General features: G+C 33.8%; 1 protein-coding gene, 1 long non-coding RNA gene and 1 pseudogene across 4 annotated transcripts; 1 reads left to right on the forward strand and 2 right to left on the reverse strand.

The window, feature by feature from the left end:
* Positions 1 to 366: 366 nt before the first annotated feature.
* On the reverse strand, positions 367 to 3,564 carry LOC108224264 (uncharacterized). Of its 3 annotated transcripts, none has more exons than XR_001807365.2 (4): positions 3,198 to 3,563; positions 2,590 to 2,696; positions 1,551 to 2,272; positions 367 to 756 (listed from the first exon to the last, which is right to left on the reverse strand). It is a non-coding gene; the product is annotated as an uncharacterized LOC108224264 (long non-coding RNA). The 3 variants fall into 3 exon arrangements; XR_001807364.2 differs by having other exon boundaries at positions 1,551 to 2,296; XR_010284658.1 differs by having other exon boundaries at positions 1,551 to 2,696; positions 3,198 to 3,564.
* A 3,960-nt stretch (positions 3,565 to 7,524) lies between these two features.
* On the reverse strand, positions 7,525 to 10,947 carry LOC108225224 (receptor-like protein kinase 7). The gene is made up of 2 exons (XM_017400051.2): positions 8,190 to 10,947; positions 7,525 to 8,093 (listed from the first exon to the last, which is right to left on the reverse strand). The coding sequence occupies exons 1-2, from the start codon at positions 10,819 to 10,821 to the stop codon at positions 7,729 to 7,731; spliced, it is 2,997 nt and encodes a 998-aa protein (XP_017255540.1). The 5' UTR covers positions 10,822 to 10,947; the 3' UTR covers positions 7,525 to 7,728.
* Positions 10,948 to 12,850: 1,903 nt separating this feature from the next.
* On the forward strand, positions 12,851 to 12,969 carry LOC135147376 (5S ribosomal RNA; annotated as a pseudogene).
* Positions 12,970 to 14,942: the final 1,973 nt, after the last annotated feature.

Consider the following 14,942-nt stretch of genomic DNA (forward strand, 5'->3'; position numbering starts at 1 on the left):
TGTTTATAACTACACCCCAAAAAGTGTAGGTGAAGACCCTCTATGCCAACACCATGGGGTCTGTGGCTACACCATTTTTTATGTTGTTATAGACCTATACCAACACCAATTTCTTTATAGTTACATCAATTACAGTGTTGTTATAAACATATGCCTACACTTATTTATTACTACTGCTACACTATATTACGGAACACTATTTTTTTAGCTACACTCTTGAACACTATGCCTACACCCTTTTCTGAAATACATATATTATTGGTTACACCTTTTTATTCTTTTGCCAACATATACACTTTAGCACTTTGTCAATGACTACATTTTGAAGGCACATTACTAACACTTCCAATGAAAAAATGCACAATATGGGTACTGAAAATATTATTTTCCCTTAAAACTTGTGAAGCATTCCAATACATAAAACCATCCAAAATAACATAATTAGGCTACTCAAAGCAAAGCCATCCTAATATACGACAAATTACCCAAATTTAAGTCTAAACCAACAATCCAACCAACGCAAAGTACCAACCAACATATTAAAGCTAAGTACGGACAAGATCACTGCATTCTCAGGTAATTTGTACTCGTAGTTGTCTTTTCGTTTTCGTGTCTCAAAGTGTTGAGCGGACGACCAAAAGCAACCAAGCCATATGCAAATTGTGTGATATTTGTGTGGTCCAAACAGTTAGGCAATTTGTTCTTAGAACTCCGTTCTAAAATGATGCCTTCATAATATTAGTCTGCTCTGAATTCCTGCATTTAAGATAGAGAATAATAATTGTAACTGAAAATTGGGCAATAAAATCATTTACAGAAACTATATATTTTACATTTACTAGGAATGTTAATTCAGAGGGTGTTACAGAATGAACTGCTTTAAAAAATTTATAACAAGGATTTACTTAAAAATCCTTGTAGTGAGTATTCCTCGTCAAAAATCACATATGGTCCATTCAATTACAAGGAAGTTTTGACAATGCCTGGATATACATTGTTACATAGCCACATACAATACAACACATCATCCAGTAGCAACGAACATGAAACTTTTACCAATTATAATTTATATAAATGGCAATGAACTAATCAATTTATGTTGCATGCTGAATAAGCATAACAATGATAGGATAATAAAAAAATAAGACAACCTTTATATTACTATTACCTGTTGCACATTATAACATCTTGTCTGACTAGAAATTTGAACCTTGAAGTATATTATTTCATTAGTACTATGTTACCCCTCCTATACTAGTGTTAATTTTATTTTTAGGATTCTTAGGGAATTCTTTTCTATCAAGGAGAGCATCAAAGCTTTTGCCTATTAAATACATTTCAAGAGCTCAAAATTGTCCTACTATAAAGTCTTTTAAACTTGTGGTGCAACACTTTGTCAATTTAAAAGAGTACAAAATTGTATTACAGTGTGAGACTATGCACAGTTTTACACAGGAACATAATTTATAACACAAACTTCTCGCACTCAAAAAAATTGGGAATTGCAAATTAGGTAACAAAATAAAGACACAGAAAGGTTATACACTTACGTATTGGCTGACCAAGACTACTGCAATGTCAATGTCCTCTCTAGCTGTGAACTCTTTGAATGAATTTCAATTTATTTGACAGCAGTTTCTGAAATTAACAATTATATAAGAAATCATAAAAAATATAGTCAACTTATTATTAATGCAGAACATGGCATAATAGCAGGCAACCCAAAAATTATTATAGTATTCCCCCTTATGTCAACATTTCTAACTCCAGCAAGTAGATCCCCAATTATTGTGTCATGCATAGAAGATTAATCACTAACAAATTATTTAACTTTGTATCAAATGTCAGGACAATCCTATATTTTTAGAGCATTCTGCAAGCTAATACTACTAGGAATATTTGCACTTAAGATCAGGGAGAATTTGTTTTCTTTCTTTTATGAAGTGGACGATAAAATCATTTACAGAAAATATATATGCACCTGATCGTATGCTTCATATAGAACTGCTAGAACTATCTTTCTGGCACAATATTGGACGAGTTTTACTTTCATTTTAACATTATAAAAATACACTAGAATTATAAGAACAAGAAATAACTAAATTTCTCAAAAAAGGAGGAGCAATTGCACATGTATAAAGTCTCTTTGTAAATAGAAAACAACAATTTTCTACTTTCCTGTTTTCAGTTGTCAATGGCAAAAGGTCCAGAAACCCGATTCCTGCGTGATGTCGAGATCATCTTGCTATGAGGATCAAGTTGAGGCACTTTCCTGTTATGTGAAGGTTACTTGATACTACAAATGATGAGACAAATTACTAGAAAAGAGAATTAAAATGATGCAGCAATGGAAGCATGGAAGAGGCAATTTTCTGTAAAAACCAATTTAGACGGTAGATACAAAATTGTATAATGGAACAGGGCATAATAGGATCATTGTGGCACAACATCCATCTTGCATTAGCAATTATTCGACCTAAAACCGACTATTAGAACCCTGCTTTCCATAGTTACAAATTGCTCAAGAGTGGATCCTCTTGTGGAACTGTACATATAGGATGAAAGCATAAGAATACTTTTGGAAGTTACCTGTTTAAAGAACCCATACATAAGTGCAACCGTCCAGAGAGTATTCTTAAGACGATTTTGAATACCACGAGTCATTTATACATTCCATACGAACATCACACAAATATCTATACAAAAACAGTAAAAAGGTGATTTATACAATTTTAGTGATATCCAGATATGTTCTATAGTTATGTGCAAGTGCATTCAGCGTATAGACAACCATGTGAGATCTCTAAACAGTATGGCTACCAAAGAAGAATATTGTATATTGAGTGGACCATAAAAATCTTGATAATATACCTTGTTCTTATTCAACATAGACAACTAAATCAGCTACTTAAGTTTAGGGTAGTTTGATGCAATAATAATGATATATAATGTATCTACAAACAAATAAATACATCTTGCATAGACAACTAAAAAGACATGTATTTAGAAACAATTAACAAATAAACAAGAGCATAAATTTTTAAAACCAAATCAGCTACTTAAGAACCCTAATACAAACCCCCAAATGTAAACCTCAATTGTACAAGCAGTCAGAACCCCAATAATTAAACCCCTATTAAGCATACAGTCAATTAAAACCCCAATTAACACCCTAATTTTGTAATTAAATAAGGTACCTGAAGAAGCCCCAATTATCATCTTAAGAACCTTAGTGCAAACCCAGTCGCTGAAGAACCCACCGCCCCCATTAAGAGCAGAAGAAGCGTAGTTTGAACCCCATACTTGAAACCCCTTTTACAATCACGGCCCCGCTTTATAACTCGTTGCTGGAGATCCCTAATTGAAAATTTAATTGCTTGAGAAGTGAGTGAGAGTGAGTCCTGAGCGTGAGAAAGTAGCGAGAGAGATGTGCCGGAGGGATTGCGAGAGAGATGTGTGAGAGAGGGTGGTTTGAGAGAGACGTGTTCGAAAGAGGGTGCAGTGAGTTGAGAGATTCAGAGCTGTAAGTAATTTCATTTAACGCGCTGCAATGAAAATATTTGTAATTTTACTCTAACCCGCCTTTAGTAATTTATGTCCCCGCCTATTTTTATTAAATTTGGTTACACTTTTTATATGGAGCAATGGTTACACGTAATTTAACGTAGCCATAGATATCATATCTTGTATACGGTGACAATTATTTATATTAATGGCAACGATAAAAAACAGTGTAGCCATAGATCAATTTTGCTCAATTTTAAGGCATGTAAGGCTACACTTTTGCTTGTAACAACCGAAAAAAATGTTGTTAAATCCAATATATGGTGTAGTGTTTTTATACGTGTCTTTATCCTATAATGCTAGAGTTTTTAGTTTTTACAGCTTTTGACCTGCTTGTTCATTATATTCTGCCAACCCAGTCAGTAAAGAAAATTTGATGCTATGCCCTAAATATCACAAATTAGTGGCACGCCAAACATACCACAATTTAGGAGGATGGGTCCAATAAACTGCATCACCAAACCAGGGCCTAGTCAGGGAGTCTGAATACTGGCCAGCAGGATCATATTAAAATCTACTACTGTAAACATATTTTTTCAGTGGTGTTAAAACTGAGATTCCTCACTATATTTTAGAGGCTCGGTTGAAGCCGCTGCAAATACATTGGCTTCGTTCCCATTACTAATAAATAATAATAAACTAGAAATTCACCGAGGATCATATTACTCTTAAGAAGTCTATAATCATAAACACCTGCAACTTAATTTACAAATAGTATGCAGAATGGTTTGAATCATGTATTCTGATTGGTTAGCTTCATCAAGATGATGTACCTAGATTAGGAGTTAGGTATCGGACCTCAGGACTAGTTCTTTGCCGGATGGACTAGCATGTTGGAGCCGCCTTAGCAGAAGACTCTTGAAGACTTTAGAAGACTAGTTGATAAGCCACTGTTTTGGCGTGGGTTTATCTCCAAGAGACCTACCTCTAATCGAATTAGGTCTCCTGGACACCTATAACTATGTATGGTTTGATCTTTATAAATACAGGGTACATAGGCACATTGAAGGGATATCAAGAGTTGAATCTTTCGTACAAGATCACTAATTGTTTGGTATTATCGATTTAAATATTTAAACACGTTCTATTAAATTTTGGTTTGCGATAAAACCAAAATAAAATTTTTGGTCAGGAGTTTTGGTTTTTTTGAGCTGCTAGTTTGGTTTTGGAATGCTGGTATTTTGGTTTAGTTGTACTGATCTTTAGAGTGGAGTAGAGGTTTTGGTGCTTTTGTGTTTGTGGAGATAAATATTTGAATAGATTTTGAGTTAGATAGATTGGTTAATTTGTTTTCGTTATTTGCCTCTAACGAGTTTGTTCGTCTTTAAATTCTTCTAGTTATATACTCCCTCCGTCCCTCTCATTTCTTATCGAATGGGTTGGGCACGGAGGTTAAGAAATAGGAATAAAGTAGTGGAAAAGAGAAAGAAAAATGGGTGAAGTGGTGGGACCCATTAATTTTTAATGTATAAAAAGAAGATAGTTGAGTAAAAGTAGTGTGAAAAGGAAAGAAAAGTGGAGAAGTGGCGGGACCCATTGACTATTTTTGGTAAGTTTTGTAATGTAAAGAATTGGATGGGACACCCCAAAAAGGAAAGTGTAAAGAAATGGAAGGGACGGAGGGAGTATAATTTAACGAGGATTTGATATACTCGTAAGGGGATTACAAATAGTGTTAAAAATGTATTTCATAGTTAGGCATTTTCTTAATAACTTTCATAGTTACAACTGTTTTAGTAACATTATTTATTGCAAGTTGAAGTGACTAATCATGGTATCAATGCCGGAGATTTTGAAACTCTTGATAAGATAGTTTCCTAGTTGAAAAGGAAGTGGTTACAAAACTGTCACTCCATCACTCGAATATGTTATTTTCGTTTATAATATATAGTTTAGTATTCCATTATTAGTCTGTAGTATCAATGGAGTTTACCATTCTTGCTATCTAGTTGCATATTGAATGATTGTGACATTAAAATTCAAGTTACACGGATTGGCTATTGTTTTTTACTGTAAGAAAAAGGTCAACTAGCCCACCTACCGCCTCCAATCCACCTAGTCTTGATTTTTCTGGTGCCCCCGGCCCATTTGTTGTCATCATCGGCCCAGCTCTTCATGTGTGGGCCTATGTAGACCCATTTTCAAGTGTGGGCGCTTATAGACTCATGATACATTTTGTGACAATTATAAATAATCATATGTAACATTTCAATTATCATTTCAATCCAACCTCTTTTTTATCATCTACCCATACCCCTTCCCATCTCTTTATATCTGAAACCCTATAATATATGCCGCCGTCTTTCTCACTTTTGTGAAAACGATCTATCAAGCTTACTACCGAATTCAATTGTTATAAACACAACTGATCCTCATAAATTAAAGTCTCAGAAACACTGCCACACTTAAAATCGCATTGTTATATCTTGATATATGCTTGATTTATTTGCTAGATTTACGATTTTTTGAATCTTCATTCTTTTATGCCTGTAATGACCATCTCCCAATTTGGGTAAATAAATCGGTAAGTTATTTTTCAAACCGATTTGTGGTATATTACGTCTGGATCCGATTAAAAAATTTCATCTTACATGATACATGTATTAATTTTGAGTTTCTAAGTCTTCGGATGCAGATTAAATTTCATGTTTTGGATAAACAAAAATTCGTATTGCTAATTTGATAAATAATATTTTGTAGTTGTCTATACTCTTTAGTTTCAATAACTTTGAAGTCCTAAAGTCTTTGGATGCAAATCAAATTTCATATATAAGATAAACGGAAATGGAAATTCGTATTGCTGATTTGATATATAATATTTTCTAATTGTTTATGCTCTCTAGTTTCGATTGTGATATATTTGTTGGTGGTCCAATTATGGCATCAACAATTATTTGGCACATTTCATATTTGTTGTTACTCTTTTAATTTGGTCCATATAATATTTTGTTATAGAATTTATAATCAAATTTTAGATTATTTAATTTTTTAAATAAATATTTTATACTTACAGTAAACAATGAAGAAAGTGCTTCCAGACCTCTCCAGAGTTATCATGACTTTGATGTCAACCAAAAAATTTGCTTACTCAACTGCACTCACATGTTTCATGAAAATTGCACTGTTCAATGACTTCGTCAGAAGAATACGTGCCCTTTGTGCCGCTGCAAACTACACGAGGATGAAGATCATTTGATTGTAGAAGAATGTCTAGCAGGGAGAGCATTCTCTTGATATCTTGGTTAATAGAAAATCATATTGTATAGCTTTGCACTTGATATAAGCATGTCAAGAATAGTCTCGTGATCCTATGTAATAATATAAATTTCGAGAAGTTGTGTACGTTGAATGATGGATATTATTTTCACGTGTTATGTAAATTCTATATGATTGAAATAGGTTTATAAATCATGAAAATTTGGAGTGTATTCTACTTGTGACTTCTTGGTTTTGCAAGGTAAATTTTGCTGTTATATTTGCCCTGTGTATAAATGTATATGTAACAGTATTGAAATAACAAGCAGAAATAGTTGTTTTGACTAGTGAATTGAATTAGATGTTCCGTATGAAAGTAGATAACTGCGTTTGTTTTGGGACTCTTGACAGATGTTAACAGTTAACACTTCTCTTCTTGACAGTATTTAGTTTTTACAGCTTTTGACCTACTTGTTCATTATGTTCTACCAACCCAGTCAGTAAAGAATAATGAAATATGCCCCGAATATCACAAGTTAGTGAGCAGGCCAAATACACAATTTAGGAGGATGGTCCAATACACTGCATCACCCAACCAGGGGCCTAGTCAGGAGGAGTCTGAGCCACTAGCCACCAGGATCATATTAAAATCTACTACCGTAAACATATTTTTTCAGTGGTGTCGAAACTGAAATTCCTCGCTATATTTTAGAGGTTCAGTTGAAGCCGCCGCAAATACACTGGCTTCGCACCCATTACTAAAAATAAACTAGAAATTCACCGAGATTTATATTGCTCTTAAGAAGTTTACAATCATTAACACCTACAACTTAATTTACAGATAGTCCTGTATCAACCGTCTGTGTATAAAATGATCTCCTATATTATCCATTTATCAGCTACTGCAAAAGCCATTCAGTACATTCCTTAGTATTGCAATGCTATGCAATACCAGAACTCTGCAATTTCTTATTGCCTGCTGTTTTGACCATCACTTTTGACAGTGGCTTCATCTGGTAGACAGGGTGCTACATCCTCCAGCATGTGTACTACCATTTTCATAGAAGGCCTTAATGTAGGAATCTTTATTGTGCAACGAATCGCGATGGTCAAAACCTTGGCAGCATCTTCCTTCAAGCGGTCTGAAATGGTTGAATCTACCAGATTAATTGCCTTTTCTTCACTCCTCATCACTGTGTCACATACCCATTGGACTAAATCCTTATCTCCGAAATCAGGTTCAGTTGGCCTTCTTCCAGTAACCAATTCCATTAGTACAACCCCGAAGCTGTAAACGTCACTCTTTTCGTCTACTTTGTATGCATATGCATATTCTTCAGCACCGACAAACACAAAACAATATTCAATAAAATTCTACTAAAGGAAAATAAATAAGACAAAATCATGCATTATTTAAAAGTAAAACATACCTGGAGCAATGTAGCCATATGTCCCTGCAATCAAGTGTGTCGTCCCCCTGAGTCCGTTAGGCTGAACTACTTTTGCTAGCCCAAAATCAGCAATCCTAGGCTTCATGTTCTCATCCAACAATATGTTACTCGATTTCACGTCCCGGTGTATCACTGGCCTATCACAACCATGATGCAGGTACTCCAATCCCCTTGCCGCTCCCAATGCTATCTCGTATCTGACACTCCAATCCATTCTGATCTGCTGGCGAGTGTGTAACTGGTCCCATAAACTCCCATTTGGCATGAATTCGTAAACTAGCAGATGTGAGTCTTCACTGGTGATACTACAGTACAGCTTGACAACATTCACATGTCTTATTGAGCTCAATGTTGCAACCTCAGCATCGTACTCAGGTGTCCGGGTCTTTCCTTTTTCGAGCATAGGTGAGGTTGTCCCAAATTTATTCTCTCCACTGGAATCTTGTTTCCAAATGTGTTTAACAGCTAATTGTTTACCACAACTTAAGGTGACCTTGTACACACTTCCACATCCACCTTTACCTATCACATTCTCTTGTTTGAGTGCTTTTACTACCTCTTCTTCACCGAAGCTCAATATATGATACTGTTTTAAATCCCAAGAGTCACGTCTCTGCATCGGACAATTCTCACTGTTTTTCCTTGGGCTTGCCAAAATTAAGGCTACAAGTAACAAAACCAACACAAATACCCCAGCAACAGAACAAGAGACGATTACTTTCGACTGAATTGACATTTTATTACCTGATGATGATGCACAAGGCCTCAAATTTCTGATGCCACTATCACTACACAGGCCCGGGTTTCCAACAAAGCTCTCACTGAACACATTAACTGATATAGAATCCGGTATACGCCCACTCAACTGGTTGTTTGACAAATCAAGAAGGCTTAATCTAGACGATGACAAACTCTCTGGAATTTTCCCAGAAAGTTTGTTATCTGATAGATTTAAGGAGTTTAAGGTCTGTAAATAACCAAGACTTGCAGGAATTTCACCATAAAGCGAATTTTTAGCAAGATTTAGGACATTCAAAGAACCACATGATCCTAATGAGTGTGGAATGGCACCAGAAAAATTGTTGCCATCTAAATAAAAGCTACTTAATCTTACCAGTTCTCCAACTGTTGATGGAATTTCACCAGAAAAATTGTTTGAACTCAACACAATTGTCTCCAAGGAAGAAGCGTCTGAAATGGTGCCAGGTAATTCTCCAGAGAATTGATTATGGGCTAGAAACAGCCGGGACAAATACTTGGCCTGTCCTATATCGCGTGTCACCGGACCTTCAAACTGATTGAATGCAAGATCAAGTATACTTAAATTTGGCAACCCCCAAATTGCTGGAGGAACTGGGCCTGACAGAGAGTTATTACTTACCCGAAATCGATCCAAAGTTAAACAATTTGCATAAGTCTCAGGTATTTCGCCAGTAAAATTGTTTTGCAACAGAAGTATATCAACCATCTTACCTTCCTTACACATATCAGGTGGAATTGGACCAGTGAAAAAATTTTCTGCAACATCTATTGATTGAAAATCAGTCCAAGAACCAATCTTTTGTGGGAGAGAGCCCGTGAACCTGTTGGAATAAAGAGAGATTTCTCGAAGAAACTTGAAGTCTCCAAACTCCACTGGAACTTCTCCTGATAATTGATTTTCGAATAGCTGCAGTATTCCAAGGTTTGTTAAAGACTTCAGCTCAGAAATATCACCTTCAAGGCTGTTATTTGAAGCATCCAGGGCCTCAAGGTTGGAAAGATTTCCAAACCCAACAGGAAATTTTCCGGAAAGATTATTATCATAGAGAAAAAGGTCAGAAAGTTTGGTGAGTTTTGTGATTCCAACTGGGATTTTACCAAACAAGAAATTGGCCGAAAGCTCAAGATGTTCAAGCAGAGTAAGCCTTCCAATATCCTCTGGAATTTGACCTTCAATACTTGAGTTTGTGAGGTAAAGCCAATACAATTTCTCAAGTTTCAGTATTTCCAGAGGAAACAGATTCTTTTCAAAAAGATTGTCACCTAGACTCAAGAAACTTAAGCTTGTAAGATTTTCCAATGATTTCCAAGGAAAGGAGCCCGAAACTCCACTCAAATTCAAACTCAAGAACTCGAGTTTTGTTAACGAAGACAAGTCAGGAACTCCCCCAGAAAAGAAATTCCAACCCAAATCCAAGTACTTTAAATTAGTACAATTTCTCAAATGATCACTAATATCACCAACCAAAGAGTTATTCCCTAGTGAAACTTTTTCAAGTGACTCAAGAGAACATATTGCATCAAATGGAACAGTCCCTACAAGATTTTGTAAAGGAAGATTAATTTCTCTGACCATTTGATTAGTATCACAAACTATCCCAGTGAAGTTGCATGGACTATTTTCTGATGACCATGTACTAAAAACATGTGAATTCGAGTTTTCGAGATTCGACTTGAGTTTGAGAAGGACTTGAAGCTCATCTGAAGTTGCAGGAAGAACCAGAGCTGAGAAAAAGAGGGCGATGAGGAGGAGGAATGTCCGGTGACCGGAGATGTTGTAAGGCAACATGGCAGCAAGTTGAGTGGAAAGATTTGGTAGAGGTGGTTTGTAAATTGGACAGACACTCATAAAAGAAAAGGGGTGTGAAAATTAGACTAGTTGAGTGCAGAGAATATTTTGCATGAGGATTCGGGGTGGCTGTGCAGAGCAGGATTCACACGTTGAGGGACTTCATGCGACTCATTTACTCCGTGTGCCCATTAGCTACCTACTTTGACATTCACAAAGTTGATTAGTCAAAAGCTTTCTGTGTCAATCTATGTTCCAAAAGATACTGGATTATAACAATAATAGTCTATTCCCTGTAAGAAAAATGTTTCCTAAACCTTTCAATTATAAAATATCACCGCTCTGAAATTTTGAGAAAACTGATCACTTTACCATAATATAGAACTCAGACTCATATTTTAACTCCTACGACCTTCTCATAACTTATTAAGGACTAAAAAAACCGGCCACTTCCGAAAAATGAATATATAATTTTTTTATATTTGCTTTGTAACTCAAACACAAAAATTGACGACTACAATTTACAAAATACAGAACATGCAAACTCAAAAATATCAAATATCAGTCGAACAGAAAATATTTGCTGAAATAAACTATTGATTATAATTGTATTGGCGTAAATTTAGTCAATTAACTCTTACAGGTGGTTTTGTAAAAAAAAAAAAAAAAACTCCTGTAAACGTATAATCATTCAAATAATTACTGTATAGTATCAATAGAGATGGAGGAGCAGAGAACCTGAAGAATCGAAAGTGAAGATGAGGTGGATAAAATTTTTTGACGAGTGAATCCACGAGTCTTGGTTATTGGAGCAAGAGCTGCAAAACAATTAAGCAAATTATTGGTTATAAATTATGTTAGTCGGAGGTAATGGCATATTAACAATCACGATACTACAAAACATAATAAAAATTACTGTGTGGTGGTCTTGACACCGAGATTAATGATGTTCGCCGGGTGACAGTCGAATACTAGTAACAATTAGTTATCGTTAGAGAATGAGGATATGACAAGACTTGATTTATATTGATGATGGCTGCAGAAATGAGAAGATAATAAAAATAACCTGAAAAAGTAAAAGATAAAAAATTTTGTGAGAGGGTATATAAAATTTTATAGAAACTTATAAATTAGGAAAATATAAGTATATTCTTATTGTAGAATAAGATGTTATGCTTTTGCATCAAAAAAAGATATTATGCTTTTGTCAGGGATACATCATAACTGGATTTATATTTTTCTTGCAATATATACATTTTCTACTTGAATTATCCATTCTTATATGTCTCTTTACTTGTCTTGATTTTCGAGATCATGTAAAGAAATTTTATGGATTAATCAGATTTTAAAATTTTATTTTCTAACGTCCAAAGATATCTTTCACGTATCTTTCGGTTAGATGATAACTTTGTTAAATGAAAAGAATCCCCGATACGATTATTGTATTTATGATACAGCTTATCCATAAGTACGTAATATATACGTCGTAATTAAGTTAGTTTCATAACAACTTGAATTTAATATTCTTACCATGAACATTCAACATAAAAAGGTAAAAGATCAATATTGAAATCAATTATTCTATATTTAACTAAAGCTAAAATTTAGAGATCAATAAAATTTGAAATTAATAAACTTTCTAATATTAAAAATATTCTAAAGTTATATGTTCTGAATTTCAAGATTTAATATATGTCTTCAAGTCTACATGATCCCGTTGCAAATTCAAGATCTCTTACAACAAAATAAGGTTGTCGAAGAGTCTTTTCGTTTGCGGCAAAATTGTATTGTAAAATCACTTTTACTTAGAGTAAAATAATCTTCAAAGGAGTTGCAATGAAGTGGAGTTATTAAAATATATTCTACCACAGGACAACTTATCAATAAATCACATTATCAGCGGTTGACAAGTCAAGAATACAACAACAAAATAGAGTTCGCAATACAAATAGATAGTATTTTGAATAAATTAATTAATAATATAATTGAAACAAACATCCAACACTAGTATAATTACAAATGAGAGATTTTTATTGATATAAATTTTTATGATCATTATTATTAATAAGACGAGAGCAAATAAATATTCGAGTGCGATCATGTCAGCATTAATATACCGGATCACATCAGAACTTCGAAGTTAAGCGTGCTTGAACGAGAGTAGTACTAGGATGGGTGATCCCCTTGAAAGTTTCCGTGTTACACCCTTTTGAAAAAAATAAAAAATTCAACAATTAATAACCTGTGTTCATAAATATACACGGGAAAATCCGTTATTTAAACGGTGACGGCTTATTTTGAATGCATAAATCCAAACACGGCTCTCCGCAGGAGACTGGGAGACCCAACACCGCCTTATAAATACAACTTGGTTGGTTTGTGAAATCAGAGAACCTGCATTAAACAACAGCAACCACCATCGAATTCCGGATCCGGACCGCAATAGACTCAATAACTTTTTATTTCTATTTTCCTAAAAATATAAATAAAATAAGGGGTTGATCTAGTACAGTATGTGTTCATGGGCACATGTCACTAAAACCTATCAATTTGGTCTATGAGATTCTATATTATTAAGAATATAAGACAATCAAAATAAAATAAACTTATCAAATTTTGTACTTATCATGTGTCCATGAACACAACATAAGAAGATTGATAAAAATATCAATTTTAATTAAGGAGTATAATTGAAAGTCAGACGAAGGAATATTAATTTTCAAAAATTAGAACCGGAATATTAATCTAAATTTAGATCGCAGCGCAATTTGATAGCTCAATCAAGATCGTAAAACCCTTTCAGGGTCTAAATCAAATTCGATTATGACATATTTAGCAACATGAATTTGATTAATAAATTTGAAATTAATTAAATAATATATTTGGATATACAAAAATTAGATTTAAGATACATATGAAACCTAAGACATATACTATTTTAAATTTGATAGTTTGAAACAATAACAAAAACTATATTTAAAGTCTAAATTTTAAATTTATTACATTAATAATTTTAAATTATAAATATTTTTAAGTAAAATCTCGAACACTATTAAACCATGTGAGTATGGATCACTTAAAAAAAAGCAGCGGGGCGAAGTAAAAGGGGGATGAATATATGCCTCCAGAAGTACTGTTGATTTCAAATCTTCTAGATATGATTTGTTTTTAAGTACATTTTCTTTATCAAAAAGTAGGATATCTCTCGGAACCTTTTGTAACTACTCAGTTCACAGCTTTGACAATAAACACAGCTGAAGCCTGAAAGGTTGATCCGCATCATTTACCAAATAGACCTACCAATGTTAAAACTAATGCCTATTTGATTCCTTAATAAACCACAGATAATTATGAAGTCGTCTGGGTGAGTTTAAAATAAGTGTTTTTTCTTTAAAATAAATAAATGGAGTGAAAATTAGAAACAAGATAAGACTTATAAGTGATTAAAGTGTTTGGGATATAAGTAGAAGTCCTGAAACAAAAACTAGCATTCCTAACTTTTTATAAGTGTTTTTTGACTTATTATACAAACAGTACGAATAAGTGCTCATAATTTATAATCCATAAGCTGGACTTATAAGTATTTACCAAACACCCACTATGTTTCAAGGAAAATACCAGAATAGTAACATTTATTTATGAAATGAATTTCAAGTATCATATGTACTGATATAATTTGTTATTAACTCTATTAAATATAATAAATCTTGGTATATATATTGAAACGCTAATTAAAATATCTCAAACTTAGATATCAACTTCACGTGTACAAATTGAACATCTTATATTTTTTTTTTTGACTAATATGGCTTATAGCCTTACAAAGTGAGTATCTGTTCGAAGATATTCTCGGGGTGAGCCAGAGTCGAACCCATGACCTGGGACGACAGAGGATAAACCCTTAACCACTGTGCTATCCGATCGTGCTCAATTGAACATCTTATATAATTTTTAATTTATAGATCACTTATATGGAATGCGAGCCAAACTGTGCTTACGATCGTCTAGAAAGTGGAAGGTGAAACTTAGTTAAATAAATTCAGGCAAGTCTCTATGTTGTCTTTTTTGACAATAAAATTTATTTGAGTTTTTTTTTTAGTAGATAAGCATGAGTAAAAAATATTTTACATAAATACAAGTGGAAATTTGTTTAGAATAACCAGCGAAAGACCGAGAGTAAA

This window comes from Daucus carota, chromosome 6 (assembly GCF_001625215.2).
Source record: "Daucus carota subsp. sativus chromosome 6, DH1 v3.0, whole genome shotgun sequence".
Taxonomy (NCBI): Eukaryota; Viridiplantae; Streptophyta; class Magnoliopsida; order Apiales; family Apiaceae; genus Daucus; species Daucus carota.

Excerpts from the sequence above, each read along its gene's own strand:
- LOC108225224 (XM_017400051.2), bottom strand. The coding sequence starts at position 10,821 with ATGAGTGTCTGTCCAATTTACAAACCACCTCTACCAAATCTTTCCACT. Across the intron at positions 8,094-8,189 it reads ATATGGCTACATTGCTCCAG|AATATGCATATGCATACAAA; the intron begins GTATGTTTTACT and ends TCGGTGCTGAAG.